Source organism: Schistocerca gregaria, chromosome X (genome assembly GCF_023897955.1).
Source record: "Schistocerca gregaria isolate iqSchGreg1 chromosome X, iqSchGreg1.2, whole genome shotgun sequence".
NCBI lineage: Eukaryota > Metazoa > Arthropoda > Insecta > Orthoptera > Acrididae > Schistocerca > Schistocerca gregaria.
This window is the reverse complement of record NC_064931.1, coordinates 598,912,958-598,928,560: the sequence shown is the minus strand read 5'-3', so window position 1 is coordinate 598,928,560 and position 15,603 is coordinate 598,912,958. Positions and strand designations below refer to the sequence as shown.

The window sequence follows — 15,603 nt, the reverse complement described above, 5'->3', positions numbered from 1 at the left end:
ATTCATCGTAATTGGACCGTCTGAAAACCAAGCTGCAAGAAAAATGCCAGTGATTGGACCGCAAGAGAGTCCTTTGCCATCACAGCAATGCACCAGCACATACCTCAGCAGTTGTGGTCACAAAATTAACGGAAACAGGATTCCAACTAGTTTCACAGCCCCCCTTTTTCTCCAGACTTGGCTCCCTCGGACTACTATTTGTTCCCCAATTTCAAAAAAATGGCTGGCGGGACAAAGATTTTATTCAACTGGGGAGGTGATTGCAGCAACTAATAGCTATTTTACAGATTTGGACAATTCCTGTTATTAGGAACAGATCAACAACATAGAGCAGCAATGGAAAAAGTGTGTAAGTCTAAAAGGAGACCATGTCAAAAAATAAAAAAAAGGGTTTACCCCAAACATGTAAGTAGTTTTTCTTTTTGCACAGACTTTTCAAATGCCCCTAGTTATCTACATTGTGACTTTTTCCTTCTATGCCTTGCCTTTTGGTTGTGACAGGCCAGAGCAGGCCAGAACGTACCAAATGTGGCGTTTTCTACCTCTCTTGTTTGCAACCTTATTAGTTTCATAAATTTACCATTTTTTTTAGCAATACAGGGGAACTGTGAAGTTTAGATGGGTATATTAGGTAAATGATGACAAAGTACTGAATCAAGCTGGGGAGAAAAAGAAATATATGCACAACAAAAGGAAGGCATCAGTTGATAGGATGCATCCTGAGGCATCAATGAATCATCAGCTACAACAAGCAAGTTCAAATGGACATAGTTTGCCACAGTTGGCCAGAGATGAAAGTGCGTGCTCAGGAGAGACTAGTGTGGAGAGCTCCATCAAACAAGCGCAAGTGCCCACCTGTGGGGAGCTGGGCATCTGCAGGCTGAGGTGGGCAAAAAGCTCACATCCAGTCACTCAAAGAGATGAATGGTAAATTGGATGATCATATGCCTTAGTCAAGCAGCTGTGGGCAGGAGTAGGTACATGCCTTCTGGCAGGTAACCTACCACCTACATCTTCTCTGTGGGCACCCAGGGCCCCATGGGGAAACATTTGCTAAGCCTGCTTTAGATTTCATACACAATGAAAAGGGGAGATGCTCAACAAATCAAGAAGTTTACAACAACACGTTCCTTCACATTACATCCCATCTGCTTCAACCAAAACTGTTACATATAACGTAAGCCCAACCTACAACAAAATAATCAGGTTTTAGGGTTCTATGCCTCAATTGGTAAAAACAGAAACCTTATAGGATAACTTTTTTGTTGTCTGCCTGCCTGCCTTAACACCAGACTAGTGGTATCAAGTCAAAATTTGTCACATACTAAGGTATACACTCCCTTGGTGGTGTCAAAAATTTTATATTCTAAGTCAGTATAATCAAACGATACATCATGTATGTCACATACTTTGATATTCAGAAAGTCAGTCATCAAAACTGATAGATGAACTATCTAATTTTTCAGTCTTTGTTTTAACCTAGCCTTCACCTGTCTATGACGTGAGGACTCATCTGAAACAACATGTAGTTTGGATTCTGCATTAAACTGTAGGACCCCTTTCCCCGGTTACATAAGTGAGGTAGAATAGGGGTGCACAAGTTGCTGAAGTGGCATCCAATATAAAAACTTGCACCAGACCATTATGCCATACAAAATAATTGTCGTTTTTTCCTTAGAGCACAAGGGCTAATCACACTTGCCCATTTTTAAAAAAATAAATAGTACATCTTAAATTGCCAACAAGCTGCTACATGAACAATATTCTCTATGAGTTTTGATCCTTGAGACTACCATCTCCTCAATGTAATAATACAAATGCTTAAAAAATAAAGTTCCTTGGCACCATATACAAAATAGAAGGTACATTTTCAGTGCATGGAGTATAGTGGATGGACCTGCTAGCATACAGATCTTCAGCAAAGAACAGAAAAAAATTGTTCATATAACAATATAAAGTGAAATGTGTCTAAGTCCTCAAACAGTTCTCAAATTTACAACTGGCATAAAAGTCAAAAGGCTGTGCTATTCACTTGAAATACACATGCACTACACGTGCCAAATTTTCCGTAACATGCAATAATATTAGAAATTTTCATCTGTCTGCTGTATCAATTTACACTCACTTTAGCAAGTGTGCCACTGAACCAGGACCATACCAGTCTCCTGGCTTCTTTCCAGATACTTCCCCCAATGATACCAGTGTATGAATTGATAGAGGACTCATTTGTGATGGGGTATCACCAAACCACTTGATAATCTTTCGATGGTTCACAGCATCCCTGTATTGTTTCTCATTACTAGGTCGCTGGTTTGGATCCCATCGCCAGCCTGAAAAGTATTATTTTGTCTATAATAATGAACATTTGTTAATGCTAAAATGTGGATAAATTTAGAGACCTAGGTTACATGTGTAAAGTTTGAAGAGAAGACTTCTATTATTTCTGAGGCTTAACAATTTTACACTGATATTCACTGCAAAATATTCATGCATTTCTGTTCAATTATTTTCCTGCATGTGGATTTATTTGTAAATCCCAAAGGTCAAGAAAACATCAAAGTTGCATATGTCATCTACTATATCAACTATAAGCTTTAGAAGACAACAAACATACATAGCATACATTTTCTGCTGCCTGAGCATTTACTACATGTAGCAAATTTCTAACTTATCAAGAGTGCCCCTACAAATTCCTGTTTCACAATGGAGGAGTTTAACACATATGTACTCCTGTTCATTTTAGAAGCCATGGGTATTTGTTAACAGTTTATGCTTGCAATAAAAACACACACACTGTTGGTACAACACTGTAAAATCAAGGTCGTTGAAGACAGTGGATGATTATGAGGCTGATTCTGCCATTGTACAGCAGACACAACAAAGAGAACTGTGCCACATGAAATCTTTGGAACAGTAACTCCATCCTTATAAGATGTGTTTAATACAGTATGAATGGTAAAGGCTACTCATCAGACTGCAAATAAAAGTTTTGTGGAAATCTCTCAGCTGTGAACAAAATAAATGTACATTATCAATCCAAAGCAAGATTTAATAATGTAGCAACTGTTTTGTATGCTACGGTGTCATCGTATGATAGGGCACTTATAAAAGACATCAGCACCAGTGTGAAAATATTTTCACCCGCTGCATTTGCAGACCCATTTCCCTGTCTCCCCAAATGCCCTGGAACCAACAGTATGCCACCCTTTTCTTCTGCCTCTGTAACTGGAGGAATGAGTCCCAGATGTTCTAGGCTTTATCTTGTGCAATAATGCAATAGGCAGCTTGAAGAGGGTACTTGGTGAGTGAGGAGCATATGAGGAATTTTGAAGCATAATGTCATCTCATTTAACAATGCTGCTGTTTCTGGCGTATTCTCTCTCTCTCTCTCTCTCTCTCTCTCTCTCTCTCTCTCTCTCTCTCTCTCTCTCTCTGTGTGTGTGTGTGTGTGTGTGTGTGTGTGTGTGTGTGTGTGTGTGTGTGTGTGTTGGGAATAAATGAATAACAAAAGTGTTTTGCATTAAGGTAGACCAACAATCACATATTGTTTTTGTATGCAAACACAGACCAACGGAAGTTTCAAGATAAAATTACTGTCATCTCATTCACTCTAGTGCCACCAACATTGAATTCGATGCAATTTACTTGCAGTGATTTCATTTGGCAAGGGAATATTGAGAATAAGTTCAGAGAATATTACAGAGTATTTGATCAAATCACCCTGTTTAGGTCCAATTAGTGTAAACAAACACTCAAAGTTCGTAAGACATGAACTTAACAATGTGGTCTGGTGCAAGATTCCTTTTGAATCATAACAAATTTAAAATAACATTGTGTCTCCTTTTCAACCACAATGGTGAATGACTCCATCCTCAGTTACGCGCAGCAATACAGTCCACACTTAGTGCCAAAAGGTTCCTGCTTAGAGCAGACCTCAAATAGCCTAGCTGCTCATGCCAATTCATGAATTTTTTTCCCCACTACAGGGTAAGAAATTGCACAGAACACTGCTGTGTGGTGCTGACAGCAGGCTGGATGTATAACACATCATGAAGATCTGCTGCTGGATGGCAAGTGCTACCTAACAAACTACAGCACAGAGATTGTGAACTGGGCTTGTGTTGTATGTGTTTGTCAGGTGGTAGGAGACAGGTGTTGTAAATCACAGTGTGGTTAATTGTCCAAAACCCAATCACATGTATTCCAAGGAGAGTGAAGCAATCTATGACCCCCTGCAACATATATTTCACATACTACCAAGATGATACAATACTCACACAGACACTGAGCAAGTCATTCTTCCCACCCATAATTCATGATCAAGACACAAAAGGGGGGAAGGGGGTGTTATGACAGTGGTACCTTCAGCCAAACACAGTAAAGTTACTTACGTGCGAAGTATGAAAGGCATACAAAACAAACAATGAAAACTATCAGTATGTTGTGCGTGGTCTCCCTTGAAAAATGAGCCATTTCTCATTCTACACAACATACTATGAGTTCTCTGTTGACTTTATATAGCCCTGTAAATGTAGATGTAGCTGGTTCAGTCTTCCAGATCTCTGACGAGAGCTAACCCTGCTCTCACATGGAAAAGAGTCTTCCCTCCATTAATGCCATGTGGCTACAGAAAGATGATTCCCAATTTTCAGTGTGTGAAGTACTCCGCCACACACCGTCAGGTGGCTTGCGGAGTATGGATGTAGATGTAGATTGTCTGGTGACATCTTGTGTTTGGAGTTTTTTGTGCTTCAATACAAAAATTACTGATGTGTGACAAACTTTCAAAAAATCCTTCTCATATTTTTTTTTAATAGTAAAAGGGACAATTTATTGCATGAGAAATCTACTTGTGTTCTATTTTGCTGTTCATTGACCCTCTGTCTTAGTAACCTGAAAATCTAAGGGTTTTTCCAACAAATGGTTGGCATTTAAATTGTCTCAAAATTGTGCACTAATTGTAACTGAAGAGTGGCACTTTTCTTTGTATAACAGAACATTCTGGCTGTGAAATTTGCTGATTATTTTGGGGCAGATAGACAGATGAATGATACAGTGGATCATGTTTACAATATGATCCATCCAGTCCTGAACTATGTCTAGAGGTATAAAAATAGCCATTTTGCTCTGCTGAGCATCCACAGCTGTGGCTTCCTTTCAGGGCCTTAACTACCTGAGAGCTACAGACAGGTGACAAAATGGTCACTGGGGTCCAAGTCATCAACCATTTCCCACTGAGCAGTGTCTGTATGTGCAGACGAGCACAATGTGAAGTTAATATCAGACAGTAAAGCACCTAAATGTACGTTACAAACTGTAACTACAGACATTGCTATTTGTAGTCATATAATACAGTAAATCACGTAGCAGAATAAGAGAAACTTGTCAATCACAAAAAACAAATGAGACAAGTTACCAGTTAACTTAAGAATAGGTAATTATTATAATACAATGACTAACATGAAATGAATCCATTTTTGGTTATCATGGCAGTTTTCATTTAGTTCATTGAGCTTTTGTAACGGATACATTTTGATAAAACAATTACATCATTTGGAGGATAAAGATTTTAAGACACACTTATGTGAGAATTGGCAACAAAATTTATCATAAAATATCAATTTGAAATAATTTTTTGTAGGACACTTCATTAAAGACTGTATTTTAATACCAAAAATTGTTGTTGGTCACAACAGGTTCCGCCACTGCACTCAAGTGTCCCATTGTGCAAATCATTTTAATCATCAGCAGTTCAAGGACTTCTTGGACTAGAACATTTACTTATTACAAATCAAATTACAGCTTCTGTATTTTATTTACATCATCACTATCATCAATGGAATGAGCTTCAGCCCTGTATGCCGCATTCAACAAGACACCTGTAGCTGCACGATATGTCTCACAGTGGTGAGCACTTCCACTCCCAGAGCCCTTGCTTCCTAGAAAAGGAGCAAAATCTTGCTTCCCCATAGTGTGAAATGGTTCTAGTTTGGTCCACAAGACTGTGCATGAAGTGTGATAGGACACCAACAATTTGTTACTAATTGTTTGGCAGTTCAATACTGGATATTATTTGGTGTTGCATCCTGAACAGTCTTCATTACATGGTTGGTTTGTTCTGCCATTGCCTGTAGCTCACTTGGTTAACTTGTAGGCAACATACTGTAACAAGGTACACATAGTGTGTCAGGATATATTTGCAATAATTAAAAAGGAAGAATATGAATTAATGTGTTACCATTACACAAACAAAAGAGCTTAAGAGATTAACCAGAGGGAGAAACTGGGTATGGCAGCTCATACAGAAGACAGCCTGCATCTTTCCTAACCAGGTCAAAGTCCTCCATTCGATCATGTAGGTCAGTCTGGTGTGGCAATAGAAGACAGCAACAGAAACTCTGCAGTTTTGGATTTCACATCTAAGAAATCATTCACACAGTAGGATCACGCAGACATACCACTGTTTGACCACCAACCTCTGTTATGTAGGACATAGAAACAGTCTTCCCTGGCACTGAAAAAAGCTGAAAGAGTTGAAGACAAATAAGTTTCCAGATCGAGATGGAATCACATTCTGATTTTACAGTCGGTACTCTTTGGCGTTGGCGCCAACTCTTCGGCGTTGGCTCCATATTTATATTTCTTTTCTCATGAATATTTTGCCCAGCGTAAAGTCCCAAGTGACTGGAAATATGTAAAAGTGACTCTCATACATAAGCAGGGTACAAGAATGGAAACAGAAAATTATAGATCTAAAACTTTAATGTTTACTCAAAAACCTTTGAGCATATTCTATCTTTGTGTAAAACAAATTTCTAAATTTCTTTGAGACAGAAAAGCATCTATCCACAAATCATCATGGATTTCAAAAGCGACACTCATGTGAAACTAGGACTGGCCTCCTTGCGCATGATATGAACCACAGGTGGAGAGCAACAGGCAGATTCCATATTACTGGACTTCGAGAAAACATTTGACACACTGCTACTCTGCAGGCTGTTAACAAGTCTTTGGGCATATTGAATAGGTTCCCAGATATGTTAGTAGGTCAAAGACTCTAAGTAATAGAACACAACACACTGCACTGGACGGCTAATCTTCGTCAGAGACAAGGCTATTGACAGGGGTGACCCAGGGAACTATGATACGACTGCTCTTGTTCTCTTGACACACATATGATTTGACACACAGGGTGAGCATCAGTCTCTGAATGTTTGCTGCTGATGCTGTAGTGTATGGGAAATTGTTCTCCTTGAGTGACTGTGGGTGGATGGAGGACGAGTTAAGCTGAATTTCTATTTTGTGTAATGAATGACAGCATGCTCTAAGTGTATAAAAATGAAATTTAGTGCATATGTGTAGGTAAAACAACCATGTAATGTTTGAACATAGCATTAGCAATGTACCGCTCAACATAATCACATCAATCAAATATCTAGGTGTAATGTTACATAAAATATCTAGGCATAATGTTGCAAAGCAATGTGAAGTGCAAGGAGCACAAGATATGGCAAGATTAGCAAAGCCCATTCTCACCTGAAGATGGCAGCCAGATGAACTGTGAAAATATTGTGTTCAGGTGATATCATTATTTGGCTGGAGACATGACAAGAATATCAACAGGCAATATGTCAGAAACGTTATGTAGTTACATCAAGTACTTCTATGGGCAAGAGATGCTTGAACTTTTAAGGAAGTTTGATAAACATTGAAAGAATAAGGGGAGCTGCTGACTGCCCTCACTTTTATGATGAGCCGCCGTAATACTGGTATCATACTGTTCCTAGATTTGCAAGATTTGTTCAATGTACTGATATCAAAATTGCCAATAATATTAAAAAGCATGTTAGTAAAGCAGTGCATTCATTTTACTTCCATATACTGGATGTTATATACAAAGATTTTATTTCTGCATTTGGAGGCTTTATCAATGCTGCCAGCTGTGTTTTGGGAATGAGTGGAATGGGCCCACAAGAGTGCCGTCATTAGGCAACCTTCAAAATTTCAATGTCTCTGGTTTCTATCCCATGATATGATTAACCTCACAAGTAAAAAATTGGATGACATCACATTATCAGTTTTGGAGAAAAACTGAAATTTTGCTCCTCCTCTGAGGAATCTGTCCATCATTAAATTTATTTGCTCAGTGAAGCAAGCAGTGTGTAGCTCTCCACAGGTCCGAGCAGAAGAAATCAGGCAAGAGATTTTGAGCACGCAGTCGGACTCTGAGGCCACAGGGCAATATTTCCTCTCTTGAAAACTCAATTAGTGAAAAATTAGACATGGAAATGATGAAGCTTTGTCATCATGTATTGATGTTTATATATTTTTTATTAAATGACAAATATTTTGAACACACTGATGATCTGGCTATTGGGAATCCATTATACTCATATTTGCCAATTTACTTATGGAAGATTTTGAAGACAGGACACTGAGGACAGCGTTTTTGAAATATACCATTTTTAGAGAAATAATGATGATACATACAGCTCTCCTTTTCTTACATGCTCTACAAACTGTGGATGAAGGGCAATAGGCAGATTCCATATTCCTAGATTTCTGACAAGTATTTGGCATGGTGCCATGCAGCAGACTTAATGAAGGTACGAGCATATGGAATAGGTCCCAGGTATGTGAGTGGCTTGTAGACTTCTTACATAATAGAACCCAGGATGTTGTTCTCGAAGGCAAGTGCTCATCAGAGGCAAAGACACAGTCAGGAATACTCCACAGAAGTGTGATAGGACCTCTATTATACCTCTCTATACATAAGGGGCAATCAATCAAAAAGTTTCCATTTGAAGGCTCTTTAGTCCATAATCAGTATGCCAATCAGGCTACATCACCACCAGCATTGAGGATAGCACCCAATGGATACACCAGGTAGAAGACACCTGTTTAGTGAAACATTGTATTGCTCCATGAAGAAGTCTTTAACTGCTTGCTGCACATCCTCATCTCACACAAGTTGTCAACCCTTCAAGACCTTCTTTAAAGGACTGAAGGCATGGTATTTGCATGAGGAGAATCAGGACTATAGGGCTGATGCTCAAGTTTCCTCCATTTGAGTCGGCGTGACTTCTGTGTTAAGACATTTCGATACAAGGATGTCTGTTATCATGAAGTAGCAGCACCCCTTGGTTTTTGACAGACATGCTGCCCCCATACAAATTCTCCATTCTCCAATGGATGTATGCTGATGTTTGTCCTTCAGCAGCCACAAAAAGAATAACAGCATGTTGATCCTGTTCGGACACATTTGGTTTCACCACAGTTCACATTTCTGCATTTACTGTACACACATCATAAACACATGAATGCTTATATACCAACATCAGAGTCTTACTATGTTGCATATACACTGCAGCAACACCGTCAAATGGAAATTCTTTGATCACTCCTTATATTACCTTACTTTCTATATACAAATTTATGTACCACAAAGACTTGAACATATCTTACTTGGATTATAAATAAAACAGAAGAAAAATATTACCTCTTCCAAGAAAATGTGAAACAAGTGCTTGGGCTAAAAGCATCTGGCCACTGCGAAGCATGCAACCCCAACCACAATCTGAGCTAATGTTCGAACCATCAAGACTGGGAAACTCCTTTCTGTATGTTAGCCAAATGCGGCTCATGAAGTCACTCTTAAAGCTCTCAATTCCTTCTTCTTTCTCATCGCTTACCAGTTGTTCATCACATGGGTCAGTCTTACGATGGTAACATCTTCCCAAGAGCCACACTGGAGAATCTCGTGAAAAGTTTGTTTTCATCTTCACATTAAGACCTTCAAAAAGACAAAGAAATGATTATTGAAGGAGGACTCCAGTTTCAGAACTGAACACCGAGCTATAACTATATAATACCCAAGTTTTCTCAATGATGTTCTCTCTCCCTTACTACTCACAACTGTTTTCACTGCAATATAACAATTAATACATCTAAATATAATCTATAATATTAAATATACACATAGCAAGCTTTAAAAACTTTCAAGAACTTGCAGTGACAATATGTGCTGTAAACTACACCTAAAAAATGATAAGGTTGCCTTAGTGTCAATTTACAGACCTACTACTTAAGTATATCCACGATATTCATTTAATCACCAAGTTTCTCTCAATATCAAAGGTAGAATGATCCATTTTGGAATATTCTCCACATTGTTTTCACAAATACTGAACCCTTTTACATTTTGAATTACAAAGTAATGTGCTGATGTTACAGACTAGCATAAAACGTGTTTTGTGTTTGAATGACTGCCTCCTAACAACATTTACTGAGGTGATAAAAGTCATGGGCTACCTCCTTTTGCCCAGAGTAGTGCACCAACTCTATGTGGCATGGATTCAGTCATTGGAAGTCTCCTGAAGAAATACTAAGCCATGATGCATTTATAGCTGTCGATAATTGCGAAACTCTTGCCGATGCAGGATTTTATGCATGAACTGGCCTCTCAATTATCGTCTTATAAATGTTTTATGTGATTCATGTCAGGCAATCTGAGTGGTCAAATCATTCCCCCAAATTGTCCAGAATGTTCTTCAAATCAATCGTGAACTGTGGCCTGGTGACGTGGTGCACTGTCATTCATAAAAATTCCGTTGCTGTTCGGGAACATGGAAGTCCAAGAATGGCTGTGAATGGTCTCCAAGTAGCTGAACACAACCATTTCCAGTCAATGATCAGTTCCCTTGGACCAGAGGACCCAGTCCATCCCATGTAAACACAGCCCACAACATTATGGAGCCGCCGCCACCAGCTGGCACAATGCTTTGTTGCAACTTCGGTCCATGTTTTTGTGGGCTCTGCGCTACACCCAAACCCTACCATCAGCCCTTACCAACTAAAATCAGGACTTATCAGACCAGCCCACAGTTTTCTAGTTGTCTAGGGTCCAACCATGGTCACGAGCCCAGGAGAGGCACTGTTAGTAAAAGCACTCGCATCGGTGGTCTGCTCCCACAGCCTATTAATTCCAAATTTCACCACACTGTCTAATTGATATGTTTGTTGTACATCCCACATTGGTTTCTGTGGTTATTTCACATGGTGTTGCTTGTATGTTACAACTGACAACTCTACGCAAAGGCTGCTGTTCTCAGAAGTTACATGAAGGCTGTCAGCCATTGTGTTACCTGTGGTGAGAGTTAATGCCTGAAATTTGGTATTCTTGGCACCCTCTTGACACTATGGATCTCGGAATATTGGATTCCCTCACAATTTCTAAAATATAATGTCCCATGTGCCAAGCTCCAACTACTATTCCACTGTTTCGCGGGCAAGTGCTCTACTAACTGAGCTACCCAAGCACGATTCACGCCCCGTCCTCACAGCTTTACTTCTGCCAGTACCTTGTCTCCTACTTTCCAAACTTGACAGAAGCTCTCCTGTATACATTGATGGGAGTTATCCTTGCAATACATCCTTCACTCCCATAATCCTCCTCATCTCCACTCTGGTAACCTACTGTCTCCAACCCTCCACCCAACAATTTTCCTTTTCTCTGTTCGGTCGCCCCCTCCTATGTCGTACCTCCACATTGTCACCATCACCATCATCATCATCACCATCACCATCACCATCACCAATCACATCTAATCAGCTCCGATACTCGTGTATGATATGCTTAGCCCATGCACCTGCCACTCCTCCTTCCCACTTTCCTAGCCAGCACACCTGCTGGCTCCCTCCAAGCTACTAGCTACAAACTACTCAGTAGATATCCCTGAGCAACCTCAAAGTTCACCCTGTTTATATATTGGCTGTTCACAAAGCTCTAGGACTAATTTTATTCCCGATATATACATGACATCAGCACAGTATCTATGGTGGCAGCTTGAACTAACAACTGTATACAATACATGTGCTTTCAATCACTTGTGAGCAGGCAGTGCTAAGTAGTGGATGTGTCGCTGTAGTGTCAATGTTATCGTGTCACAAAATGCAAGGGTGCAACAAACCGAATGCCTCTAGGTCAAAAGTTCAAAGAGATTCTCCAGCATCTTTTGAAGAAGAGAGACATCTGTCCAATACACAATGACCCCTGGAAGAAAGAAAGAAAGAAAGAAAGAAAGAAAGAGAGAGAGGGAGAGAGAGAGAGAGAGAGAGAGAGAGAGAGAGAGAGAGAAGTATGTGGATATCTGCCATGACTTGATTGTAATGAGAAACGTGGAAAAAATCTTTCCTGGAAAAAAGATTACCATGGGTGAGAAAAATGGGTGTTACCGATATGAACCTACCATAAAACTACAAAGTGCAGAATGAGTCTCTGGTGGCTCACCAAGAGTGAAGAACGTGCGAATGTTACACAGATTTGACAATCGTCCCAAAGAAAGCCTTTTCTAACAGTTTCACATGGCTGTATAAACAGTCTGTGTGATGTACTCAAGTGGGGGGAGATCAAGAAGAACACCTGCAGCACCATCAGGATAATCATAAATTCAGAACTGAAAGAGGAGTTAAGCAAAGAGGTTCAACATCACTAATGTTATCTTCAGCAGTTCTCGAGGAAGTTTTCTATAATCAAATTGGGAAAACCTAAAAACAAATGTATGTTAATGGAACATATCTGAACCACCTTTATTTTGCAGGTGTTTATGTACTGTTTACTTCTAGTGCTCATAAATTATGACAAATAGAAGAACTTAACAGAGCTAGTTTGAAAATAGAACTGACAATAATGTACATTCTGAATGAAAATTATAATGCCAATGAAAAGAAACTTTACAAATTAACAAACAAGTCATGGAACAAGTTGACGAGTTTTAGTATTTAGACAATTGAACACAACTGGCCAGAAAGTAAAAGAAATACAGAGAAGGTATGGCTTGGAGTGCTTCTGGTAATATAAATACAGTTTTCAAAACTCAATTATAAATGTCTCTGAAGTGAAAAGTTTACAATCATGTGTATTACGAGTTTTGACTTACGATAGTAAGGCATACATTTTCAGGATTGAAGAGACAGGAAAAGAAACTGATGGAGTGGACGATGCAATTACAACAAACAATGAAATGGAGATGGGCCCTAGTTGCCATTCCTGTGTGTAACCTGATGTCTTCTTGCACTTTTTTGAGCTCTCTTCACCTTCATATTTGTGTGCCCTCATGATGTGAACTGCAGATGGCACAGGAAGGAGGGAAGGGGGGGGGGGGGGGGGGGGAATGAGGAATAAGTTGGGGATGACATGCATATATGCTATGAACCTATGTCTGATACATGAACAACAGTCATTAACATCTGTTTTATGTGCTGATCCACAGCTCAGTGCAGCTACATGGTGTACTACTTTGTACCAGTGTCACTTGTTTTCCTATCCTTTCAATTCACAGTAGTTACAAGGAAACAATGACTACCTGTACTAAAGTATCATCTCATCATGATACATATATATTAGGGAAAAAAACAGGATTTTACACTGCATTAGTGCCCTCAGAATGTAGTTTATTATGGTGAAATTCTTGGATAGATGTTTCACTGATTTCTCACCACTTGATGCTAAATGTATATGCCATGTGACTAGGGCCTCCCGTCAGGTAGACCATTCGCCGGGTGCAAGTCTTTTGATTTGACGCCACGTCAATGGGGATGAAATGATGATGATTAGGACAACACAACACACAGTCCCTGACTGGAGAAAATCTCTGGCCCAGCCGGAAATCAAACCCGAGTCCTTAGGACTGACATTCTGTCGTGCTGACCACTCAGCTACGAGAAAGCACTCCAGCCAAAGCTTCTTCCACGCAAAAGTGAGAGTTCTCTTGGTAACCCCTGCCCACACCTTTTCGATCACCTTGACACGGGCGACAATGCTGAAGTGGTATTTCAAAAACTTTCTAGGAGTGAGATTGGTAGCCTGAGTCAACGCAAACCAATGCTCGAAAAGTGCATTAGAGTGGAGTTTCTTAAGGTTAGGAATAATTTGCTGGTCCATAGGCTGGATAATGGAGTGGTGATAGATGACAGAAATTAGAGCCCAATGAATTGAAATTTCTCAAGGTGGTGGTCTTACAGGCCTGGAGAATGGGCAGGAGCATTGTCCACAACAAGCTAGACATGGAGTGGTAGACTCATCTCACGCAAATATTTTTTCACCGATGGACCAAACACTTTAGTGATTCAATCAGAAAAAAGATCACAGTTCACCCAAGTCTTGTTGTTGGACCTCCACATCACATTTAGCCTGCCCTTATGCACTTTACACTGCTTGAAGGCTCATGCAGTTTCTGCATGGTAAACCAACATCACTTTAATTTTCAAATCATCGCTTGCACTGGCACAGAATAGCAGTGCGAGATGGCCTTTCATGGCTTGTGACTGGGCAATGCATTCTCCTCTGCCATTACAAAGGTATGCTTCAGCATCTTTTTCTGGACTAGACCAGTCTTTTCACAATTAAAAACCTGTTGTGGCACATAACCCTCAGAATCTACAAGCATCTGGACGTTGCTGATGAAGTTCTCTGCTGCCTTTGTGTCGCAGCTGGTTGCTTCACTGTGCCTCACAACACTGTGGATTCCAGTTGTTCTCTTAAACTTCTTCAACCACCCACGGCTTCCCTTGAAAACTTCTTTGACCGCTAATGAGGTAGTGAAGCTGCTTTGTCAGTTGCTCCTATAAAAGGTTATGTGCAGAAACATTTTATTTGTTGCCTTGCTTGCACAGGTACTACCCACACATGAGTAACAGGATTTGTACAAACCAACTGTTGAGGGGCAAACCATGTGAACACTGCAGCAAAGCAATAAAAAACTTCCATACCAATGGCATTAGAGAGCTCATTACTATGCAACTGTTAGTAGTCAAGGACATGTCAAATTTCTTGCAAGCTGCTACCACTATAAACAAGATGTATCTACCTACAATCCACTCAGTGGCTCAGGCATTTCCTGGTAAAAATTCACAGGGCTCCACAGTTTTAATTCTTTCTGATCAATCAATCCATTAGTAACTGACCTTAATGATTTTATCATGACAACACTTCAAAAGTATAGGGTATTTACATACACTAATAAACAGTACTTTGAATTAGTTTATGCCGTAATGATATTCTCTCTAACTGACAAAGAGAAGGTCTCCTACAATCAGTCCTGCATCAAAGCAGTGGATAAGTGAAAGAGCCGCAACTGATATAGTATAGCAAAGTAGCTGTATTGAAGATTTCAGAAAATTAAAAATTTGAAGTTACAGCTTTGCAAATACACTGCCCAGTCACATTAATGTGACCACCTATCAACCTATTTACAGCACAGACCACTGCAAGCCATGAAGAGTCAATGAGGTTCTGGAAGGTACTGACTCCAGTACCATGGCTAGCTGCACTAAGTTCCTTGGTTGAGGATCCCTGGTGTGAACAGCCTGATGGATGTGGTCCCACACATTCTCAAATGAGTTTAAATTCAGGTGGCCATGGGTGTATGGTAAACGCATCCTCCTGCTCTTCAAATCACACACATAAAATGTGAGTTGTGGGACATATTGCATTGTCTTGCTGGTAGATGCCATCATGTCGAAGAAAAGGAAACTGCGTGTGGGGAAGGACATAGTCCCCTGGGATAGATGCACACTTGTATACATTTCCTTTCAGGCGTTTCA

General features: G+C 39.9%; 1 protein-coding gene across 5 annotated transcripts in view; it reads right to left on the bottom strand.

The window, feature by feature from the left end:
• Positions 1-15,603, bottom strand: part of LOC126298403 (cysteine protease ATG4C) — a 73,819-nt gene that overhangs the window by 41,228 nt on the left and 16,988 nt on the right. For all 5 annotated transcript variants that reach the window (XM_049989715.1, XM_049989717.1, XM_049989716.1 and 2 more), the window contains 2 exons: positions 9,500-9,793; positions 2,126-2,330 (listed from right to left, as the gene is read on the bottom strand). In XM_049989715.1, the coding sequence (XP_049845672.1) occupies positions 2,126-2,330; positions 9,500-9,793 (499 nt within the window). The remainder of the gene's footprint in view (positions 1-2,125; positions 2,331-9,499; positions 9,794-15,603) is intronic.